Raw genomic sequence first — 21,466 nt, forward strand, 5'->3', positions numbered from 1 at the left:
CATCTGCTTTCAGTGCACATTGCACCATTCCTTTTACAACCTGAAGACACATACCAATGGCTCCAGTCATACTTCTTATGCCAAGCTCATGCCCACATCACAGTGTCCCAAGCATCTTGTGCTATTTCTCTTAGACGTAAGGGAGCTGCTTCTTTGGCAACACAGCCATCTCCTTTCTCCCTGGCTCTGGCTCAGCACTTGTGTGTGGGACCATAATTCTCATCCCCCATACAGCAAGCAGTATTAAATTGGCTAAGTCATGCTGATGTAAAACACACAAGAGGAAGAGGCACTGTGTATTTTGCTGGTTCCCTTGTGCTATTCCACTTGCCTTTGACATTTGGCACATGTGGAAACATTCATATATACAGCAAATCTCCAACGTTTCACTCATAAAATAACCGTTTGGAAGACATCTTGTTTAAAGATAACCACACATACATGAGATTGGTATGTGCTACTGAGTGTTGACTCATGAACTGGGCATTTTTTATCCAAACAGTTCATCTACAAAACTAGTCAAGGAACAACCTTAATAATCAGCCTATCGCAATCACCAAATGAAAGTATCAGCACTATACTGGAGTTTAACTGTATCAAATAATTTTATCTAAATACTCAAAATAACTTTGATTAAACAATTTAAAAACTTAAAAAGTGGATAAACTTTAAAACGAAATCAACAGTAAAAAAAAATCCAAACAACACCTGTTTTTTCTGAAACTTTTGTTTAGAAATTTTTCCATAACAGATTCACCTTATTCTTGCTGACATCCAAAGACATATAGAACACGCTACATAAAATACCTTAGAGAGAAGCAAATTGGCCTTCTAATGTTAGCCAACTTAATTTTATTAGTATTACAATGACACAGGATGCCATCTTACCATCTGTTTCCATTGCCATTAAGGATATAGCTTTTATCAACAGCAACTGTATATAGGGAGCAGGGGAACTCACAACTGCCATTCATTGGTTACCTTTTAACAAGGCTCATAGCATCACTCAAGATGGAAGAACCCTCAAGAGGTCTTAGCAGCAATTTGTTTCTGAAAAAACTGCTCTGCATAGTATTCTTTTGGTGATCACCACCAAACACTGTGATGAGCAGATCCTAGAGCTATCAGAGACAGAGCTTTTCTGATGCTTTCTCCAGACAGTTCAGTTCATTTTCCAAATTAATTGAAGTGTTCAGCCATCAGTTACTAGAGAAGCAGTTGATTTTGGTGGGACCAGACTTCAGAGCCTTTTGGCAACTCTCCTATCAGTTCCCTGCTTTGTTAAGGGGTCTACCTACATTGTGCACTTGGGCAGTGATCTGCAGGCTGAAAAACTAAGGCGCAGAACTTGGACAGTAGATTTTTTGGATTAATAGAAGCTACCCAAATGAATGCATAAAGGTCAACTTCTTCATATTTGGAAATTAGAAGCAACATTAATATAGAAATAAGGTTACATTATGTACCTGATTATTTTAAAAGAAAAACAAAACAAAACAAACAAACAAAAAACAACACCTCAAAATATTTTAATCAATTGAGCAAGTTATTTTATTTCTAACATACTGGCGCAAGAGGAAGAATTTTGTCCAGATAGTTATAGGCAATATGTGCACTTCTCAGTAATTTTTTCAAGTTCAAGTCACTCACAGATCAACTCAAATGCAATGAACTCAATATAAATGAAACAACAAGAATGAGGGTCATACAGTCTAACAGAGCAGAGAAATTCTCATATCTCAAACATACCTGCAACATCATTTTAGAATGAAATGACCTTCTCAATCTGGTACAGTTTAAAGGACAAACATGTTTCATGTCTCCTTATTTTAGGGCTGGATTCATATGATCTGTCACTTGCACTGCATTATTTCTGGTGCAAAAAATGTTTTTAAAATCACTGGAAATGTATATGGAGTCATCTAGGACAGAGGAAAATAATAGCCCAACTGGTCATGTATTCCCTAGAGAGATTCCCTGAGCCAAATTTGCTTTCATTATTACAGCAGGACCTTTTACATCAGCATGGAGGTGGAGAGAAAAGAGGCAGGATTGTTTTATGGTTCATCTTCTGGCATTGCTGACCTGAGCAGCATGAGCTCTAGCACTGCACACAGGGCATTGCCACACAACAGCACTATCGACAGTGGGTCTGTCACTGAACACACACTCTCATTCTTAGGACAGCAATAGCACTTCCTTAGAAATGACGAGTAAGAAGGTCACTGAAATATCCTGTAACATGCTGTATCTAACTGGAAAATGGGCTTTGACCTGCTATTTTCTATTTCTAAATATTTGGGGATTTGAAAGTTCAGCCTCAAGCACGCATTTATCCATGGCAGTTCAGCTGTCACTTGTAATACAAATCACAGAATGATAGATAGCAGAATCTACCCAGAAGTTCCATTCCTTCCAGGGATATTCTGTCCACAGTGACCACTTAGCTACATCATCTGCATCTCTTCATTGGTTTTCCTCACCACAAACTCTTTTTTTTTTTAATAAACTAAACCACATATGTAGCTGTATATATAACATTCATCTTCTATAAAATTTATCTGGTCTTAAACATTTTAGCTGGCAGATTTGTTTATGTGCACCGTACTTTCTGACATTATCACATTTCCTACTGCCACACGAAGACAGAAAAAAAAGACATAGCATCCTTAAATTCATCATCTTATGCTGTACTGCCTGTGTTTCTGTAGACTTAGCTGCAAAGCGTATGTGCAGAAGAAGGGCTGGATGAATATTTGAAAACATTTGTGAGGATATACTGATATTCATTTCCCACTGAATAGATTTCAGCTGTGCTCATGTGCAGTCTCTATATGCTTATTTCAAGCAAACATGCTAGTAGAGAAATTTACTGGCAGGAATAGCTATATAATAGTTACAATTTACACAAATATTTACAGTAAGCAAATTTTCTATATGCAAGTATTCGCAGAAACTTGACTTCTCCAGCAGGAGAAACAGAAATGGGACTGTCTATATAGCCAGCCAGAGTAGCTCATGTTTAACTCACAGTACTGAAAACTAGCAGTAATATATTCAGAACAAAAGAAGGAAGATGAATTACTATTGAAGTGATTAAATGATTTCTGAATTACTTCTAAAGTCCACAAAACTGTAGCTCATAGACTATTTTCAAGCAGGAAGTTGTCAAATGAAATGGGAAATGGGTCATTATGCTAAAATTCATCCAGTCCTGCTTTGTATGTTAAATACCCCATAGTGTGTGTGTAATTCTCCAGAGTCCAATGAACAAAAACTGGAGGGGTTAATTTACTTATCTTTCAATAAATGGTGCTTCAGCAGTAGCTTCTTTATGCAGAGTTCTAGCCATAGAACGGTTTTTGTTTTCCTTCCATGGTAGTAGCTCAAGTGTACCTCAGTACTCTCTTGACATAAATTATATTGCAATTATTTCAATCCTTCCAGTTGACAACTGACTTGATCTCGAACGTATTCACCTCCCTTGGCTCAGTAACGCTGGCTTTATTGATCCTCTTGTTGGCAGTTGTGGTTTCAGTCATTGCTGCCAATAAAAGGTCAACCCAAGGAACCTACAGCCCCAGCCGGCAGGAGAAGGACGGCGCCCGCGTTGAGATGTGGAGCATGGTGCAGCCACCGCCAATAGAGAGACTCATTTAGGGGAAGGCTCTCCTCCATCTTGGAAGATGAATGGAAGTGGACAATGTACACAAGTTAGATATGTTCATTTGCATTCTGCTTCTGGGAACACCTGTTGTAAAGATTACAGTGACTCTGAACTTTGAATAATTTCCTTTTAAGTTCAATAACATTTAAAATGTTCTAGCATTTAAGTGAACCAATGCCATTTATCACTATTTTGGGACATTTTTTCAAAGGATGATTTTTATTTGCACTGGAAACTTCCGCCTTGGTAATCTGCAGTAGGCATTACAGACAGTAATGGCTTCTGTGATACTTGTAAGTGCCTGTCTCAGACTCAACGTGAGAAACACCTTCTTGTTTGCGTTTTGCTTTGCCATTTTCTCATTATGATATTATTTGATGTGTCATTTTAGAAAATAATTGCATCTCACTTTGCCAGCGTCCTTTGGCTGCCAAAAAGGCAGGTGTGCTCAAAAAAGTTTTCCAAAGCTCACAGAAAATACAAGCAGCAGCTTATAGGTAACACACCAACTTAGAAATGATGAAAGAGTGACTCAGCTCTGAAAACAGTCTTGGTGATTCTCATGGAGTTCAGACTTTCATGTTAACAAGGGAAAATAAATTTTTGTGCCTGAATGTTCCTCTTTTGAGACAGCAATAATACCACTGTAATCCTTGGTAGCAAAATGATTGCAACTGTTTGTTGAAAAAGAAACAAATATGTAAAAAGGGGTGGAATAACTGCAAATGTTTGGAAAATACATTGTAATGAAAGAGACTTGAAAATCTTCAAGAGCATTTAATGAGTAGTGGTAGAGAGGAAAGAATGTGCCAAAAATACACTCAGGTTAAGGTTTTCTTGAACTGTAGGGGCAGAGAACAGTAACTCGTCCAGCTAACTTTCACGCATAGTGAAAAAATTAAAGCAATAAGACATGGCTCCCACACAAATTGAGCCAACAATAAAGAGGCAACAGAGTGGAAACTTCTTTATGGAATTTGTCTTTCCTGCAGCTCAGGTTATCTGTTCCTGCCATTATAAAACATTCCAGGAGTTGCATAATAGAGCACACATACTCAGCATCCAGGAGTTTAAGTGATCGTTTTAACTAATAAACAACTCATAATACATTTTGAATTAACCTCTTTGGGGACTACAAGATATCAATGTCAATCAGATTTATTTCCTTATTAGCTCCGATCAGTAACTCTGACAGTAAGCACATTCTGGTTATTTTTGCAGTCTTAACAGATATCTTTCAAAACAAGGCACTAAAGTAAACGAGAGCGGATAGTGGGATTCAAATTGAGTGAAAAGAACAGGGTGCTAAGGGTGGAATGACATCACAGCATGAATGCACAACAGATTTTACTCGAGCCCAGTTTACAGCTTTACTACTGAAGCTTATGATTTTGAATGCAATCATTGCTGTACAATTGCAGCTTAAATCCACAGTGCAAATGGCAACTAAGTAAAGAAAGAAAGTCAAGAAAAGTTAACAAAATAGTTTATAAGTTAATAAAAAAATATGATGGTAAAAGAGAGAGATTCAAGGAAGTTCTTTTGAAATATGGCATTACATAACAATGGCTATAAAAACTCATTTAGCCCAGCATTTTCCCAGTACTACGGAATAATAAGGAATAATATAAAGTTTGTGTGGCATTATCATTTCTTGAAATGGATATATATTTGAAAAAAGAAGAGCTGGACTCTAAGTGTATACAACAAGACAGCAAAGAACTGTGTCTGAGGATGAGTAGTGAAGCGGGAATGTTTTGTACAGATTCTTACACATGTGATTGAAGCTCACCAAAAAAAGCTACAAGGGATACAAAGTCAAAGCACCTTTCCGGATGGCAAAGATGCACCACAAGCTGTGAGAACAAGAGTGTGAACAAGAAGTAGACAAGAGGAGATGGAAGAGCCTGAGGAGAGAGAGCTTGGAAAGTGAGGGGGAATCTAGAAGCAGGAACTGGGAGCAAAGATCAAATGCAGAGAATGTGCTTCCACACATCTGCTTTATATTCCTGAATTTCTGCTCAATGATAATGGCTGTATTGCCAAAAGGAGGAAAAAAATGATAAAGATTTTCAAGTGAATAGCAGAGATGGGAGAAGAAAATAGAAGTGAAAGCAGTGGAAGGATGTAATAAAGATCTAACTTTGAAATCAACCCTTCTTTGAGCAGGAGGTTGGAGTAGATGACCTCAGGAGGCTTCTTCCAGCCTAAATTGTTACACGATTCAAAGAAAAAGGACAACAGAGAGAAAGCAGCTGAAGATGGAGGTCAGTCTGCATGAAGAGCTAATGTGAAGGAAAGTGTTATTGTTCACAGTGAAAGACACAGCAAGGAGGAGGAAGTTGGCTGGAAACTCATTCTGCTCTGCTCAGTGGATGGACTTTCTGGATGAAATTCTGAAAACAGTGGGAAAACAATCTGTAATAACACATTCAGGAAAGCGTTATCACACAGAGAATCTCCAGGGCTGAGAAAGATATGCAGCAAAGGCTACAGAGAGAGGAAAAGAAGGAAGATGAAAGCCTGAAGAGTTTTCATGGAGACCAAAGAGAGCTCTGGAGAAATACATTACAAAAGAATTAAAAAGGCACCCATAACATCATAAAAATTGGAAAATTCTCGTGGAACCTGAATGTGGTTTTTAGAAGGAAAATCAAGAAGGGAGAAAGCAAGAAGAAAAACCCTTAAACTAGGATTTGAATAAGTGTGACTGACGTCTGTCTCAGTAGAGGGGAAATGGTGAAAATAGGAGTGATGAAAATTCTTGCAAAAGTAAGAGGAAAAATGGGAATGAAAGCAGATGACTTTTGAGGAAAATGAAGGCAAAAGCTGGATCGCAGTCTTTCCAGTGCAGCAAGGGTAAAGCTAGGCATTCATAACAGTGACAAAGAGGGATGGAGAGGTTGGTGGAGAGTCAGGAAATGAGGTCTAACCAGTGAGGCAGATCTGTGTAGGATAAATTAGAAGGAGTGACTTCTATTGAAAGTGAAAATTAAAATATTTTTATTGCTATTTATGATCTTATAAGAAACAAACAAGAAAAAGTCCCAGCAGCACAAATTCTGTTCTAAATGTACTTTCTGAAAAGCTGAATTAGAGAACAGCACTCCAAGAAGGGCAGGGAGTCAGACTCTGCAGTTGGAAAAGTCTCACAGCACCTGGAAAAGCAGAAAAAAAATCCCAAAGCTGTGGCTACTTAGCAAGCCGAAGTGACCACAGAGAAGCCTGACCCTTTTGGGCCGTATCTCAGCCAAGAAGTTAAAACAAAGAGGAACACACTATAGAGAGTGTCTAATACCATTTTTGCTGAAATTTCAACCGAGGATTAAGCAGGTGCCAAGCTATTTACTGCTTCTCAGTCTGGATGTATATTAAAATACATAGCAAAGCACACAAGGAGGAGCAATAACATCTAAGAGTCGTGGAGAGCACCTGCAACTCCACATAGAAGACCTAAAGAATTTTGAAAATGCATTTTCTAAATATCTCTATTTGACTCAAAAGGCATAAGTAAAAGAATTTGTTCGTAATCACTTGCAGCCTATCCATTCAGGAAAGAAATGCATAATATGGTCCCAAACCTTACACATTTCAATTTCCTCTTTATGTCTACCAGTCTTCTGCAAATAAAAAGGTGCTAAATTAAAGCATGTCACCTGCTCTGTGCCATATCCCTCTGAAGATGCACAGAAGCATGGAGAGAATTAAGCAATTGACTCCTCCCCTTTCACAGTCCCTCCCGTTTTCTCTTGGAGAACAGTGACACCCAGCCTGAGAAGCAGCAAAGAGAGCCTTCAGACAGTCAGAGGAAAGTTTATGCTAGGAAGAATCTAAATACTGTGGCTGCAATTTGGCCAGGTCCAAATGATCATTGTGTGTTATTATGTTATGTGCCTTCTCCATCTTATGTAAAATTAACTGTTCCTTCTCCACGTGTACATAGTATATTTATAGCTTAGGTGGTGTATGTTACTACGTTCTGTGTACAATATAAAAATGGCTAATAAATAAGGATTATATTGAGCCCCACGTGACCTATATTTTTTGCTTTATGAGTTTATTTAATCATGTCCTTACAAAGGAAGTTATTCTCACACCAGGACTATATTTGCAATTTTAAAAGTTCAATTTGCAGTTTGGAATCGAGTGATCAAGAAACATTTTCCCTACATGGAAATGAGGCGAACGTGCTTTGTGTCTCAGAGCACGGGAACTGCCCCATTCTGTGTCGGCACCTGCACCACTGCCAGCATGGTGTTCCTCCCAGGGAGAGGCATTGTGCCACAGCCCAGGGTGGCATGGATCAAAACAGCTTGCATGGAGCTAATTTATACAAGCCAAGACTCTCATGTTCTGGGTTTTTGTTTTTGTTTCTTTTTTCTCGCTGCACCTCAAGCTCCCCTGTAGCCAAACCTGCAATGGCCCCAATTGCTCTGCTCTGTCCCATGAGTTATGTTACACACCACTACTTGTTTATAACTCTATAACTAACTGAAAATATTTTGTTTTTCAGAAGTTTGAATAAAACTACATTTATTGTTCAAATACACAAGTTATCGTGAGAGCGAGTACTCAAGTATGTCAAGTCGAGAAGTTTAAATCAGCAGTACCCCTTAAAGCCTGAACTGGAGAACCTCTCAAAGCTAATGTTCATGCTTTGCCAATATTTTAGTAGCTGGACACAGAAAAACTTTGCTCTCCCAAGCAATTAACATGTCAGCCGTAACTGAGCCTTCAGGCTTTTACAGAGGAAGCTTTGCTTTTCTGTACTTTCTTGAAAATGAACGCTAACACCAAGTGAAGCGATGCTGAAGTCTGACTAGTGAATGTTGTTCAAACATACACTATCTGATAATGAACATAATCAGTTATATTTTAATTAAAGAACATAACTGATACACTTTTAAAACAACCTTAATAGTGCAGGCCCACAGCAGAAAGCTTGTCTTCAGAGAGGAGAAGACAGCCAAGTCTTTTTTCCAGCCAAAAATTTCTGAGCTGTGTTTTGTATAACTTAAGCCCCAAGTCTCCTACAAGTCTCAGTGCAGGACAAGTCTTACATTTGTGGTGTCACATAATGTCAGGAATCACAAATTGGAGAATTTTGGTGAAGTTCCTTTTCCTATTCTATTCAGTCACCTCACAGCTAAGGAAAACTGACACCTTTGAAAACAACTTGAAACCAGAGACATCGTAGGTCAATAAAGTCGAACGGGGAGTAGCTGACAAGGCTGAAATTTTGCCTATTGCAAAACATCACAGATGGATGAGTGGATGGGGCTTTCTGCCACAATGAAGCACGTGTAGGCTTCAAACTACAGGCATGTGTAAAGATAGAGCAAAATCTAACATTTATAAAACATACATCTGGTGTGTATTTACAGGGAGCAGAGTAAGGTCTTGTTGAAATTGCACTCATGAATTTGATGTGGAGAATGGCTGATACCCTATGCCTCACAGTAAAAGCATGCTTTAACCTAAGCCCCTCCATCTATAATGCATGCCATGAGGTGCGAAGGCCTCTTGCACATAGAAAAGTCAGAGTATGAATTATGAATCAAGGCACAGGTGAAGTCCTAAAGGCCAAACAGAGTTCTCACCTCAGTGGTGATTTTTTCTGGGTTTAGGTTCTTTCAAATTATGTTTATGGAATAAAAATGTATTGGAGATTTTATACTGTAACCAATTTGAGCAACTTTTGGTTGTATTTTTGCTTGGTTTCACAGAAGTTGCTTTTCAGTTCTCCTTTTATTGGGCTGGAGGTTTTCTTTCCCTGAGATTATTTGGCAAAGCTATTACATTTATCAGCAGTTCATCTAACGGTGTCAGATACCAGCAAGACTGGCACGTCCCAGTCATAACTTTAAATCATCTTTTTTGATCACAGAAAAACTACACAGGCCTTCATCTGGTTTTATGCTCTTCACGGTGCTGTTTAAAGCATGACATTTTTCTTAGCTCAATATTGTGCATGACCTTTCTGATTTCCCCTGTAGTTTCAGCAAAAGCGCAATTTTCATTGGCATGTATTGTAATAAATAGCGATGACAAAAATGTGTGTTTCCAATTTAAAGCCACTTAGTTTCATTTGGCACCTGGTGCTCGGCTTTACATTGCAATAGAAATTCAAAAACGTTGACAGCAACACAGGCATGGGAGGAGTGAGAGCAAACCGACATGGCGGCTCCGTGCGGCCATCTTGGCTCAATGCACCCACGAGGCCTGCCGGTCTTTCTGTAAATGAGCATGGTGACACCTTCCTTCCTTTAAGCATAAGCCTTTGATGGGCAGCTGAATTCAGCAAGCGTTTTCAGAATGAGCTGCCCCAGCATCATGCACAACATATTCAGCGGGAACTCCAGCAAGAGGAAGGCTGCCAGGGCTTTCTGCTTGAGAAATGTGCCCAAAAGGGAAGATGCAGATCTGCCCTTTAGCTATGCTGCTCTATATTATGGTCCATTGCCAGCAAAAGTGAATAAACCAGCCCGAGACAAGATCATCCCAATTAAAAACTGTGGGTAATGGTGGATACCGTCCTGGAAAAGGCATGGCTATACCAAGGACCTGCACTGGCAAGATCAGGTCCTATTTGTCACTCATACCTGGGACGGATTTTTCTAATGTAGCCTGAGATCTAGAATTGGATTTTCAAATTTTCCAACACCAGGGAGAAAAGAAATAAGGAGAAAATAAACCAATTACACAAGTATTGGTCTGTTGACATTTAAAATGAGACAATGAAGAACATAAAAAATGGTTAAAAAAAAAATATCCTTGGCCAGCAACCCAAAGGACCAAAGACAAATCACAGAATAGGATGCAACTAATTAGGCTGAAATGCCAACAATGTTCAGGGCATCGTTCAAAGTATCCACAGTGTCAGACTGCTGCCGTGACCCCCACTTTGAATATGCCAAGGGGAAAAGCAGGAAAGGGCTGAATCAGATAAGTTAAATACAAATATATTAAAATGACATTTTAGCTCTTCCTCGCCATTTTAACATTTTCAAATTGTTAAATAAGCATGTCACCTTTTCTCAGATCAGGCCAAATGTCAGGTGTTTGTATGTATTATTCAGCTGAACATCTTAAGTACATAATCTTTCCCACTGCTAAACAGGTGGTACTGTGTTAACGGGTAATTTTCTTAAAAGGAGCAGTGAATACAGAATTGCTGATGCCACAAAATGTTATATTACTAGCACTGCAGCGCCAGTGCTAGTAGAGAGCTGAACTGAGGATTGCAGGGATCCGCAATTTTCTACCGTATCTCTGACTTTTATGGCTCACTACCAGTCATTTTTACAGTTTCAGAAGTCATCTACCACACTTTAGTTTCAATAATCAAAACTGAAATGCTCTCTAAAAAAAATCTGGTCTCCACTTTGGTCTTTGAGCCATTCAGGCTTCCTATCCTGATGCACAGAATCAAGCTTCAGCATTGTATGCTCCCATGCTCATAACCCAGAAGAGTTTAAACCTGCTCTGCCACCATTTTTACACCGTCTTGCATTGCCTTCATTAGCGCAATTCTCTACCCTTAGATGGGGCCATGGTCTGCCCCACAGAGCACCCACATAAAAGATATAGAGCTCACATCCCCCCCTCACAGCGCTTGCCCATGTTCGTGGCTCTGCACTGTAGATCTCAGCCCATAATGCTTCCTCATTGCCCAGGTTGCCCTACTGCTCCTCACCATCTTTATCTGCACTCTGCCAGCTGCTCAATCTGGTGCTTCATGGTCATTCTTCAGCCTTTCCGCCACGTTTTCTCCCTCTCAGCAGCTGATACTCAAGAGGTCAACTGGCCACTTTGATCATACTACTCCCTGATAATGCTCAACATGTCTATCTCAATTTTGTTTTTTTTTTTATGAACGTCTGAACTTCAAGCAGTACTCTCGCAATCATAGATGCATGTGAGCATGCACAGACATTCCTCTTTATCATTCAGGAAATGTATTAAGACAAACCAAAGGAGGTTATTTAATGCCACTATAAAAACACTCACCTTGGGAGTGTATGAGTTGAGCTCTTCCTGGAACTGCGCGCACCTGAAAAACAAATTTCTGTTGACAAGTGTTTGGACTTTACAGCTAAAAATAGATAATTTTTTGAGCTGAAGGGAAAAAAAGCCAGTGTTCAGTAGGTGTTTTTGTAGCCCATGTTTTCCCTTTGGTTTTCAGTATTGTTTGTTGGGTTTTGCCCTTGCATTGGTCCCAGACTTGTGACAATTATCTGTGGGTAGACTTGAAAAAGAAAATGAGAGAAGCAGTACGTACACTGCCAGGACTCTGGCCCTTCAACTTCCAGAAGAAACATGAGATAGGCAGCAACGGAAAGGAAATGATATACAGCCCACAGCATTCTCCAAACGTAGTTCCCAGACTTTCCTCTAAGAACAAGTACTTGTTTATGTTTCATATAGAATTTGTAACAGGATTTGGGTTTTAAAGCTTAAGAAGGAAGCTGCTGGCGTTCTTTTCTGATTGATGAAAATCTACAGACTGACTCTACTTTCCTTTAGCTGAATACCAGTGAACTCACAACATAACTTCAGGCATTGAAAAGGTTTTGTTGTTGTTACCGCTTGTCACATCAAATAAAAATCTAAATTCATGAATTTGATAAAGTTACTTTTTCTTTTGTGAACACAAAGCTAACACATAATGAGTTTGGGAAAGAAAATGAAATGCTTTGTCTATCATCCTGGTATGGCAGCAGCTCTACTGCACAAATGTATCAAGCTGCCTTTGGAGAAGTCACTAGAGGAGAGAGCTGTTTATGACTTCTTCTCTTAATCCAGTCCCAAATGTGACAGTACTTGGAGCTGCATTTTTCCCCCAAAAGCCACAAATTTACTATGCCAACTTTCATACTCGGGGTAATCGTGTGTGACTTACACAAAAAGACCTCTGAAATAATTCATTTTTCATTGACAGATATCTGGTATAGTTTTACTGACAGGAATAGAGTCCTGCTGCATCATCTGTGTAAACTTTCCCAACTTAGACTGGCTTGTTTTATTACCTGCTCTTTTTTCAATCCTTTGCAATGCTCAGTTTTGGAAGAATTGTTAATTACTCCCATTGAAAGGTAGCTGCAAATGCATTCTCAGAGCACTGAGATAGCAGACTTTAAAAAGTGGGTAAACTTAATCTGAAAACAGTGATGCACACACATGCTTGTTTCTCTCTAGAAAAATTAAGGGCTTTAATTTTTTGTAACTTCCTCCACTGGCTTGTAATTTGGATCTTTGAGAAGAAGCTCCCTACCTCAGCCATCTGCTTTCAGAGCTGAACAAATACGTGGGCACACCTACTGGGAAAATGAAGAAATGACTGAAAGATGTGCCTTGCTTTACCTAGCTTCACAAATCCTACGTTACCATTACAGCTTGCATCACTCTGCTATCTAGAGGAAGTTGGTGCAGGTCTGGTAGCATGTGTTAAAATCACAGCCTCATTGTTTTCTATGAATGTAACTTGTATTTTTATCAGTTGTGGATTGAGTATATCAGTACTGAAATCACAGTCTCCATGGTTTTTCTGCACAAGACATCAATTTGCCCTTGAATGTGACTTGCTCTTAATTCAGAAGAGTGAATCCCTAACCAAATTTTAAAGGATGCTGAACTGCTGTTAGAATTATAAAGGACATCAGCATTTCACTTTCACACTGTCTAAACTGTACTTAAAATTAGAATACACAGTTTTCTCTGTCTTTGAGAAACTGAAATAACGGATAAAAGCTTCCAATAAAATAAAGTACTTTTCTACTATTCTACATATGTGTAAAGTATGAAAACACTATTGATGCCAATCCATCAAACAAGATCACCCAAGTTGTTTAAATATCGATAAGTTTTATTTTATAATACAGTGTTGGGCACTTAATGGCAATGTGGACTTCACCAACAACTTCTACTGACAATCATAAACCTGGAAAATGCCCGCCCCCTCCCCTCCAAATTAAACAAAACCATACAAACTCACAGCTCATTTCCTACATATTACACAGTGCACTACTAAGAGTAGTCTAAGGTCTGAAATACAATTCTTGAGATGACTTTTAACAGTAGTCCAGAGGGTGCAAAAGCATGGAATAAATTTTTAGATTTGGTTCCAGTTGTATTAACAGCCAGTGAATAACTAAAATGCTAAACCTGTTAGCATAATGCTGGTTAGGCTTCTTTATGTCTGCAAAATCATTAAAATGGTCAATAAAACCTCAAAATGCACTGTATTTTACACCTTTTCTATAGGTATTAAGAAACTTAAGGACATTGATTTCAAAAGTCACTCATAAAATTAGAAGTCACTGGAAAAATTAGAAGTGATTGGATATACGTCTTTTTCCACACTGAGAATTTCTCATCATAACTGAGACAGGTCTTAAAAAAGCAGATAAACACAAACGACCAGTTTGCTAAACATCTAGGCATTTTAAATTTCCTTCTCAAAAACCATAAAGTAACAGATGCAATGCTCTTGTGCATTAGCTGCACCAAGACTAGCTGTTCCACAGTGCTTTACTGCCTCGTTCAAGTAAATTAATTTAAAGAAGCTCTCCAGGGAAAACTAAAGGTTAAAACAAAATGTACATCAGTATACAAAGATATTAATTTACAGAAAATTAAAAGGATACTGGCAACATTAGAAGATCTTTTAAGTAATGACTTATGATAATTAGGGATGCCACAAACTAAATTCATAATAACTATAAGGTCACCATCCTGAACTGTCCCCTCATTGGTATTAATGAAAAGCAGTACCTAACTCCTTGTTTATTTGTAACAATGATAAGAAAAAGTGATCAAATTATAAGTAAGGATTACAAATTCAAATATTTAATCCTACCTCAGCTGAAGTGCATACAGCTTTAAGATTACCCACTTGTACATAAACACTGGCTCAAGCTTTATTATTTCTGTAGAATGTGACATCCATAATTATTCCTGGTCATCGGAAATATACATTTGCCTCATTAGAATATATCTTCATGTTTTTATCTTACAACCATGTTTCAGTGCTACATGTAATTTTACACATTTTCTAAAAATACAATTTCGAAGACCTGCTTGAAAAGCAGATGTGCACATTCAAAACTACTAAATTACTTTGAAACAAGGAGAAATATTGCACAAAATTCACTGAAGATTTGAAAGTCAACACATTCCCCCTGAAACCAAGTAGCTCCCTTATTTTTAACAGAATGTCAATTCACATAGAACCATAACAAACTCAACTTTCAAATGCTAATACTGTCACTGGATTCTAAATACTAATATCTTTAGTATTGACCTAGGGAATAGTATAAGTGAATCTGAGTACCCTTTACTACAGTAAAAATGAGGATAACTTTCAGCTGTGTTACCTGCTTCTTATTCCAACTCAGCTGAAAATGGCAACCCTGCCAACTACCCGGCCCTCCACACCATGCTGGCCATGTACCCTTCAGAAATCTATTTAGAGGAAGTTTAGCAGCCTCCAGGAAAGTCCTTAATTAAGTACTTTCAGCTGGCCACCAGATGAAACTGTGAAACAGACTTTACAAAGCAAATCAAGGAAAGTTTTACACATAAATAAATACCATCCCTTTTTCATTCCTGTATTCTCATCCACCCTGAAGAACATGATATGGCCCACACCCTTGGGGTGGGGACAAGGACATATTCTGTCCAGCTCAGATTCTGTTAGCAGGTGAGCAACACTTGGCAGACACACATCTAATAGCAGCAAAGACAACATTACAGAAGACAAGTCACACATCCATCCACGCTGGTTTTGCTGGTGCATTCCTACATTCACACTTCAAAGATTCACTGTGGGAACAGGCAGCTTTTACCACTCTGGGCTTTGCAATAAAGCAGCTGCTTACCTCTGACACCAATTTTGGTAGCCCCAGTTATTTAGGCTGAAGTTCTAGCCTGCTGGGAGCAAGCTGACTGAAGTGTCACAGCACCTGGAGGGAGGCCTGGCACCAAGAGATGAGAAACCATCTCTCTTGGGAACGAGGGGCAGCCCAGCCCCTCCCCGCAGTTGGGGAGGACAGCAATTCAGAAGCTTTCTGCCAGGCAGGGTACCACAGGCAGGATTTCACAGGGGTGCGTTTGCAAAAGGACCTCGCACTGGCACTTTGCTTATTGCATGAAATGTTTCTTCAAATTACATGCATAGAAAAAAGCTTTGAGATGCTCCTAGCAATTTGATTAGACAGTTGCACCGAAGAAAGATTGTTCTGTAGGACTGAATATGACTGATTGTAGGTGAAAAAATGGAAGCTGTTTTAAAAACCTGGCTTAGCTTTCTTTTGCCTAAAATTTTACACAGTTTACAAGAACATAAAGTTGTAACACGCTCATTCTAAAATCCAAAAAGACATCTAGAACAGATGTTTGAGATCTAAAACATTTCTCTAACAGACTAGGTGAGATTTTCAGAAGCTCCCAGCGTGTCTGAAGCTCCATCTGAAGTCTGCGTTACCATGCCTGAGAGAGACTTCAGCTACAGACGGGACTTCTGAGGACCCCAGCTTCCACCAAACAGCAGCACTACCAATGAAATGCTAAATGACAATGATGATTTCAGTCAAAACGTTATATGAGAACTTCTACAACAACATTTTTTCCTCAAAACAAGTCTAGTTTTTAGGAGCCTCGTGATCTCCAAATATGTGGGATGGGAGAGCACACCACTGCCTTCCCTCTGCATGCTTAGAGGATAGGCAAGGATCACCTTAGTGCCCACAGTACTGTTCTTCCCTGAATATCCGTGCTGTTTTCCACAGCGTTGCAATGCTATATGCATGGATGGGAAGGCTTTGACTGGGACAACATATTACCCATTCCAAGAATCCCAGAGGGGATTTATCCCATAGGCAGTACTATTTTTGCCTGTATGATTCGGTTGGAATCACTACAACTGGATTCTGAAATCTGTATTTCCATAAAGTCCCTCATGGGGACTCCCAGGCTTTGCTTCACTATCTCATCGGAACAATTCAGCAATCTCTTTCTACTGCATTTTCTTTTTCCCTCAAAACAATACAGTTCATTTCAGGCAGACATCTATGTTAAATGAACTGTCTGTTTAGGTCAGAAATTTGTTCCCAAGCGTAAGAACAGACTACAAAGCTTAACCAAATAACCTGATATCTCCCTACAACACGAGGAATGGGAAGCTTTTTGAGATCTTGATGTGTTAGGAAAAAAGAGGACTCTGACAACCACCACAGGAGCTCTGACCAAACAGAATTCAATTCTCACCAGCAGCTGGTGAGGAACACTGATGATTTTCAATGACATTAGAATAATTTCCACAAATAAGAAGCATACAAGTCTAAAACTTGTAAAAAGTACTGGACCTGAACGATTTATCTAAATATAGAACTCAATGTGATAATAAAAATACTGCATATGTAGCCAATAGACGGTTTTATATTAGCACAAGGACAGAGGAGAGAGTGTTGAATCAAAAATATTATTTTGGACTTGTGTCTATTTGGTAACTGGTAATGACATTTCAATAAGGCACAAATACTAGCCTTTTTAAAAGATCACTGATAGTAAGTGGAAAAGATTCCGTAACGTTACACATCTAAGAAGGTGCCTACAGTTAAATTCAATGTAGATATAAGACTGAGATTCTTGAATATATACAAGGTTCAAAACCAAAAAGGCATACTGCTTAGTGACTATAAGCACTCCACAAGCTTTATAAAGAGTAAGGAAAGAAAGCAGAAACATTTTGATGGCAACTGAAATAAAAAATAATTCTAAGTCAAATTTTATCTCCTATCTATTTTAATTCAGCTGTTTATTTCTTTTTAGTTCGTTTTTTCACTCAATGTAACAGTGAATTATTATTACTGTGATGTATCAATCTTGATCCACTAGCAAGTTTTCAATTTTACTTTCCTTATAATAACTATGTGAATATTACCAGCCTCATATGGCTTCCACATTTTTTCCACAAAGGTGAGAATGGGACAATCTATGTGATAATAGGAGTTCAGTGCCTAACTCTCATGTAAAGTCAGCAGGATTTATTCTATCAGATAGACATTTTTGAAAACCATTTTCTGGCAGCATTCCTGGACTTGCGTGTTTGATTGATTTGAAAGGAACAATGGCCAGAAGTTCTGAAATTGTTCAATTTTCCTTCATAAGGCATCAATATTATCTTTGATAAACAAAGATAACAAGATCATCTTAGAAGTATGGACAGAAGCGCTGCACTGGATGCAAAAGGCAAACTTTGAAAATTGCAAGGACGTGGATGAGAACAAGTGAGAAGTTCTACAAGAACACAGACCTTTGCATCAGCTGTCTTCCCGTAGATGCACTTAGAAGCACTACATTTGGACAATCTTTAGTACTAGCAAAGAACAATGTCCTCTACTGTGTCATTAATATCACCTCCCAACAAGCGTCTATCAAGTTTTCCTGCCGTTTTCCTCTGAATAGAACCTGAGTCAAATACTCTGACCCTCCTGAAAAGGTTACAACAAAAAATATTTAAAATCTTAGCTCCTTTTGATTGTGCAAAATTTTTTTCCAAATAACATTTTTACATGAATTTTAAAAATCTACTTCCAGTTTATACAGCATGTTGTTACACATTACTGTAAACCAAAGGACAGAGCACAGAGCTCAGCACATCAAACCTCTAACTCAGAAACACTGAGATTCTTCAGCAATACATATTGCAGATGCCCTTAGGAATGCTCATGCTCTAATCAGACGCAGACGTTTCCCTAAGATTTCCACTTTTACAACCTTTTACCTCCCTTGCACTGATTGTATCTAGAGCCTTATCCTCAACGACAAGTACTGAGTCTCCCCTTCTCCCCAAATGAACCAAAATTTTGGGACACATCACTGAAACTTTTGCTTTAAAGCTTTATGCAGAGATGCCTTTGCAGCTCCTCAGTAAAGCATCAAACGTTGCCTGTCTAATGATATCAATCCATTCCCTTAGGTCAGCTGCCTTGCAATAAAGCAGTCAAGAAAACCCTTTCCATTTGTGCTGGCTAGAAGGAAAATTCATTCATAAATCTCAGCATGGAGACTGATATTAAATTTTGCTACAAACTACTAGAAAGATATTAAAGCGCAATCTGATCCAACTCCTGACCTCATTAAGTTGCTCACTCAGGCCTACGCCGAGGCTATGACTAAACATTCGTGCCAAAATGAGAAAGAAAAAAACATTTCTGGCACCAGTTTAGAAGAGCAGGAGAACATTCGTCTCAGGCATGGTTCATTTTAAAACCCACGTGTTACTTCTGCTAACTGCATCACAAATATCCTTCAAAGCTGACAATGGTAATCTACTGAAACTTGATTTCACACCTTTCCTATGCTGAGTTATCTTGGAAAAAAGAATGCACGTATGGTAAGATGGAGAGGTGGAGAAAGAAAAGTGGGGAATTAAAAAAAAAAAAAAAAAGGAAAATGAAAATGAGAGTTGCCCCATATAGCAGGAATAATTTTTGGACTTTAAATATGTAAATATTCTTCAGGAATGCTGCCAGAGGAAGACAAATGCTTGTTCTAAATACAGTGTACAGTACACCATTTGTTCTCTTTTACAAAGTTTGTTAAAAAGATTTTTAGGTGTTGAAAATGGCTAAGATGAGAGTTGGGTATAAGCTGTCTTGTGCTGAATCAGCAATTTTAATTTTCTAGTGTTACATGACATTCCCAGTGATGACTATTTAATAATTTAACTAAATATGACTTCCAAGTAACAGCAACTCGAACTACTTTCAAAAAATACTAAGAATCAAAAGAAAACATTGCAGAAGAGGCACAAATTAGTTTCCAAATAGTAATAGATTATAGAAAATAATAATAATAAAGGAATCTATCAATTCCACTTACACTTTCCTTTCTGAAAATTTGTAGATGAAATAGTCTACGTAGGGAAACTGGATAACATGCCTTTAAAGTGTCTTAGTTGTAAACAGAAGTTAATAAACTTCACGTTATAATAATTCAGCACTTCATGTACTTTACAGAAAAGAGAAAAGCACATGCTACCTTTTTGAAATCTGGAAGACAGAGCCACAGTTTAAGTTTGCAGTAAGTTCCAAGTTATAGTCACAAGTGATTCCTCAATCTAAAAAAATCCTTCCTTTTCCCCCTCCTTACTGAAGAAAATTCTTGTCATGGAGTATCATTATTGCTGTTTTGAACATTTGCATTCATCTTCTAAGATAGTTAAACCCCTTCTCAAAAGATTAAGGCAATTATCATTCACTAAAAGTATTAACATTTGTACATTTCAGACAAATCTAGATTGTTTGGTTCGTTTCCTGCTTAATGGGATTAATACAGTACCTTCAAAACCTGGTCACCTATTAGGTGATAACTTTCCTGCTGCTTAGAGGAAGTAAACGCTAGGAAGCACCATACACCTGCTGTATTTGTAGCACAGAGACTAACTAGTACCTGATTTAAGAGTGCATTTATATTTTTAGTTCCATTTTGTGGACATAACTACAGCCAACAAAAGAACTGGGTAAACATAGAAGCAAATGTCCGAATGGCAGAAGATGCGTACTGAATTGAAGAGAATTGGTTTTTATAATTGAAAATCTCTTATTCCTTTTTCAGATTTTGGTTATCACGTTATATGGAGTCCTGAGTAGTCTCCCTTTAAACTTCTGATGGGAGTAAAGTTTCTCTTCTTGTAGTTCTCTTATGTTTTATTTCCACTGCTACTGCTGGATAAGCTATCCTTTGAAATATTTAAACCATAATGAAAAGCAGAACTCAGCTTACATAAAGATACCACTTCCTGAAGAAGCCCTCCCTCATCTGGAGTTTCACTTCCTTCCTTCCTGTCTTTCTCCCAAGGGACGAGAATGGATGGATGTTGAGCAAGATTTGCTGGGAGTGGATCTTCTGAGGTATTGCTTAGTGTTTCATTCTGCTTCGCATACTTATAGCCCACTTTGAAACTTTCTAGAGAAGCAAAATGGTCACTTGATCGTACTGGAGATGGGGATGCTATACAGCCACTAGTGGTGTCCATCTTGTCAGTAACAAAGGTTTTCTCACTGTTTTCCTCTTTCAGGTTTGAGAGTGACTCTCTATGGCCACCAGAAGAAACTTGTTTTCTCGGAGATGGAGGGAGTTGTTTCCCATGGAGGATACTGTCATCCTGACCGAGATTCCAGTCTGCTTGGTCATTAGCGCTGCTGCACAGCAGGGTAAGGTTGCTCTCACTAGGTGCATTGGACTTGTTCTGAAAAAAAGAATGTGTTTATATTTTATGTCACAAGAAACACTAACACTTTTAAAACAGAAATACTGTAATGGATTTCGTGGGCTCCTAAATCATGGATTGCCTTCAGGTTTCAGTGTTACAAAGCAACAATTCCAGAAACAACGTAAGAGCAAGGTTGTGGTTTGTTGTTTTTTTATTTTTTTAAGCTCTCCTTCCAGAATACTGTCTTTCATCCAAGGGATCACCTTTTGTACAAAGATTCCGCATCCCCTGCCCGTTCAGTCTCTACACAAGCAGTTTTGACAGTGAACAAAGACACTTAGCTGGTTTGTACCATAAATATGAGAAGGAGCTAGACTAAAACTAAAACCAGATGGTATTTCCTCTTTGCTTCAGTAATTAATTATACCAACTTTTAGCTAAACAAACAAAAATGGGCATTTTATTAATGTGACCCCTGCGTGACATTCATAATATCAAATTTTACAAGCTTTTTAAACATTTGTCAGAATTTGTTGTTTCAGTGACAAATCTCTGACTATCAGATTCCTTTCAGCAAAAAT

The 21,466-nt window shown here is 38.4% G+C and overlaps 2 protein-coding genes across 7 annotated transcripts in view; one reads left to right on the forward strand and one right to left on the reverse strand.

The window, feature by feature from the left end:
- The window catches only part of CRB1 (crumbs cell polarity complex component 1), a 92,037-nt gene extending 84,341 nt beyond the window's left edge, over positions 1 to 7,696 (forward strand). For both annotated transcript variants that reach the window (XM_085232098.1, XM_085232099.1), the window contains exon 12: positions 3,448 to 7,696. In XM_085232098.1, coding sequence (XP_085088224.1) covers positions 3,448 to 3,660 — 213 coding nt within the window. In that variant the 3' untranslated portion in view covers positions 3,661 to 7,696. The remainder of the gene's footprint in view (positions 1 to 3,447) is intronic.
- The window catches only part of DENND1B (DENN domain containing 1B), a 155,236-nt gene continuing 137,338 nt past the window's right edge, over positions 3,569 to 21,466 (reverse strand). For 4 of the 5 annotated variants that reach the window (XM_085232100.1, XM_085232104.1, XM_085232103.1 and 1 more), the window contains one exon: positions 13,512 to 20,921. In XM_085232100.1, the coding sequence (XP_085088226.1) occupies positions 20,373 to 20,921 (549 nt within the window). In that variant the 3' untranslated portion in view covers positions 13,512 to 20,372. Of the gene's footprint in view, positions 3,752 to 11,677; positions 11,721 to 13,511; positions 20,922 to 21,466 lie in introns of those variants that run through there. The other variant, XM_085232102.1, reaches the window with a different exon arrangement.

This window comes from Meleagris gallopavo, chromosome 10 (genome assembly GCF_905368555.1).
Source record: "Meleagris gallopavo chromosome 10, MGAL_WU_HG_1.1, whole genome shotgun sequence".
NCBI classification, from domain to species: Eukaryota; Metazoa; Chordata; class Aves; order Galliformes; family Phasianidae; genus Meleagris; species Meleagris gallopavo.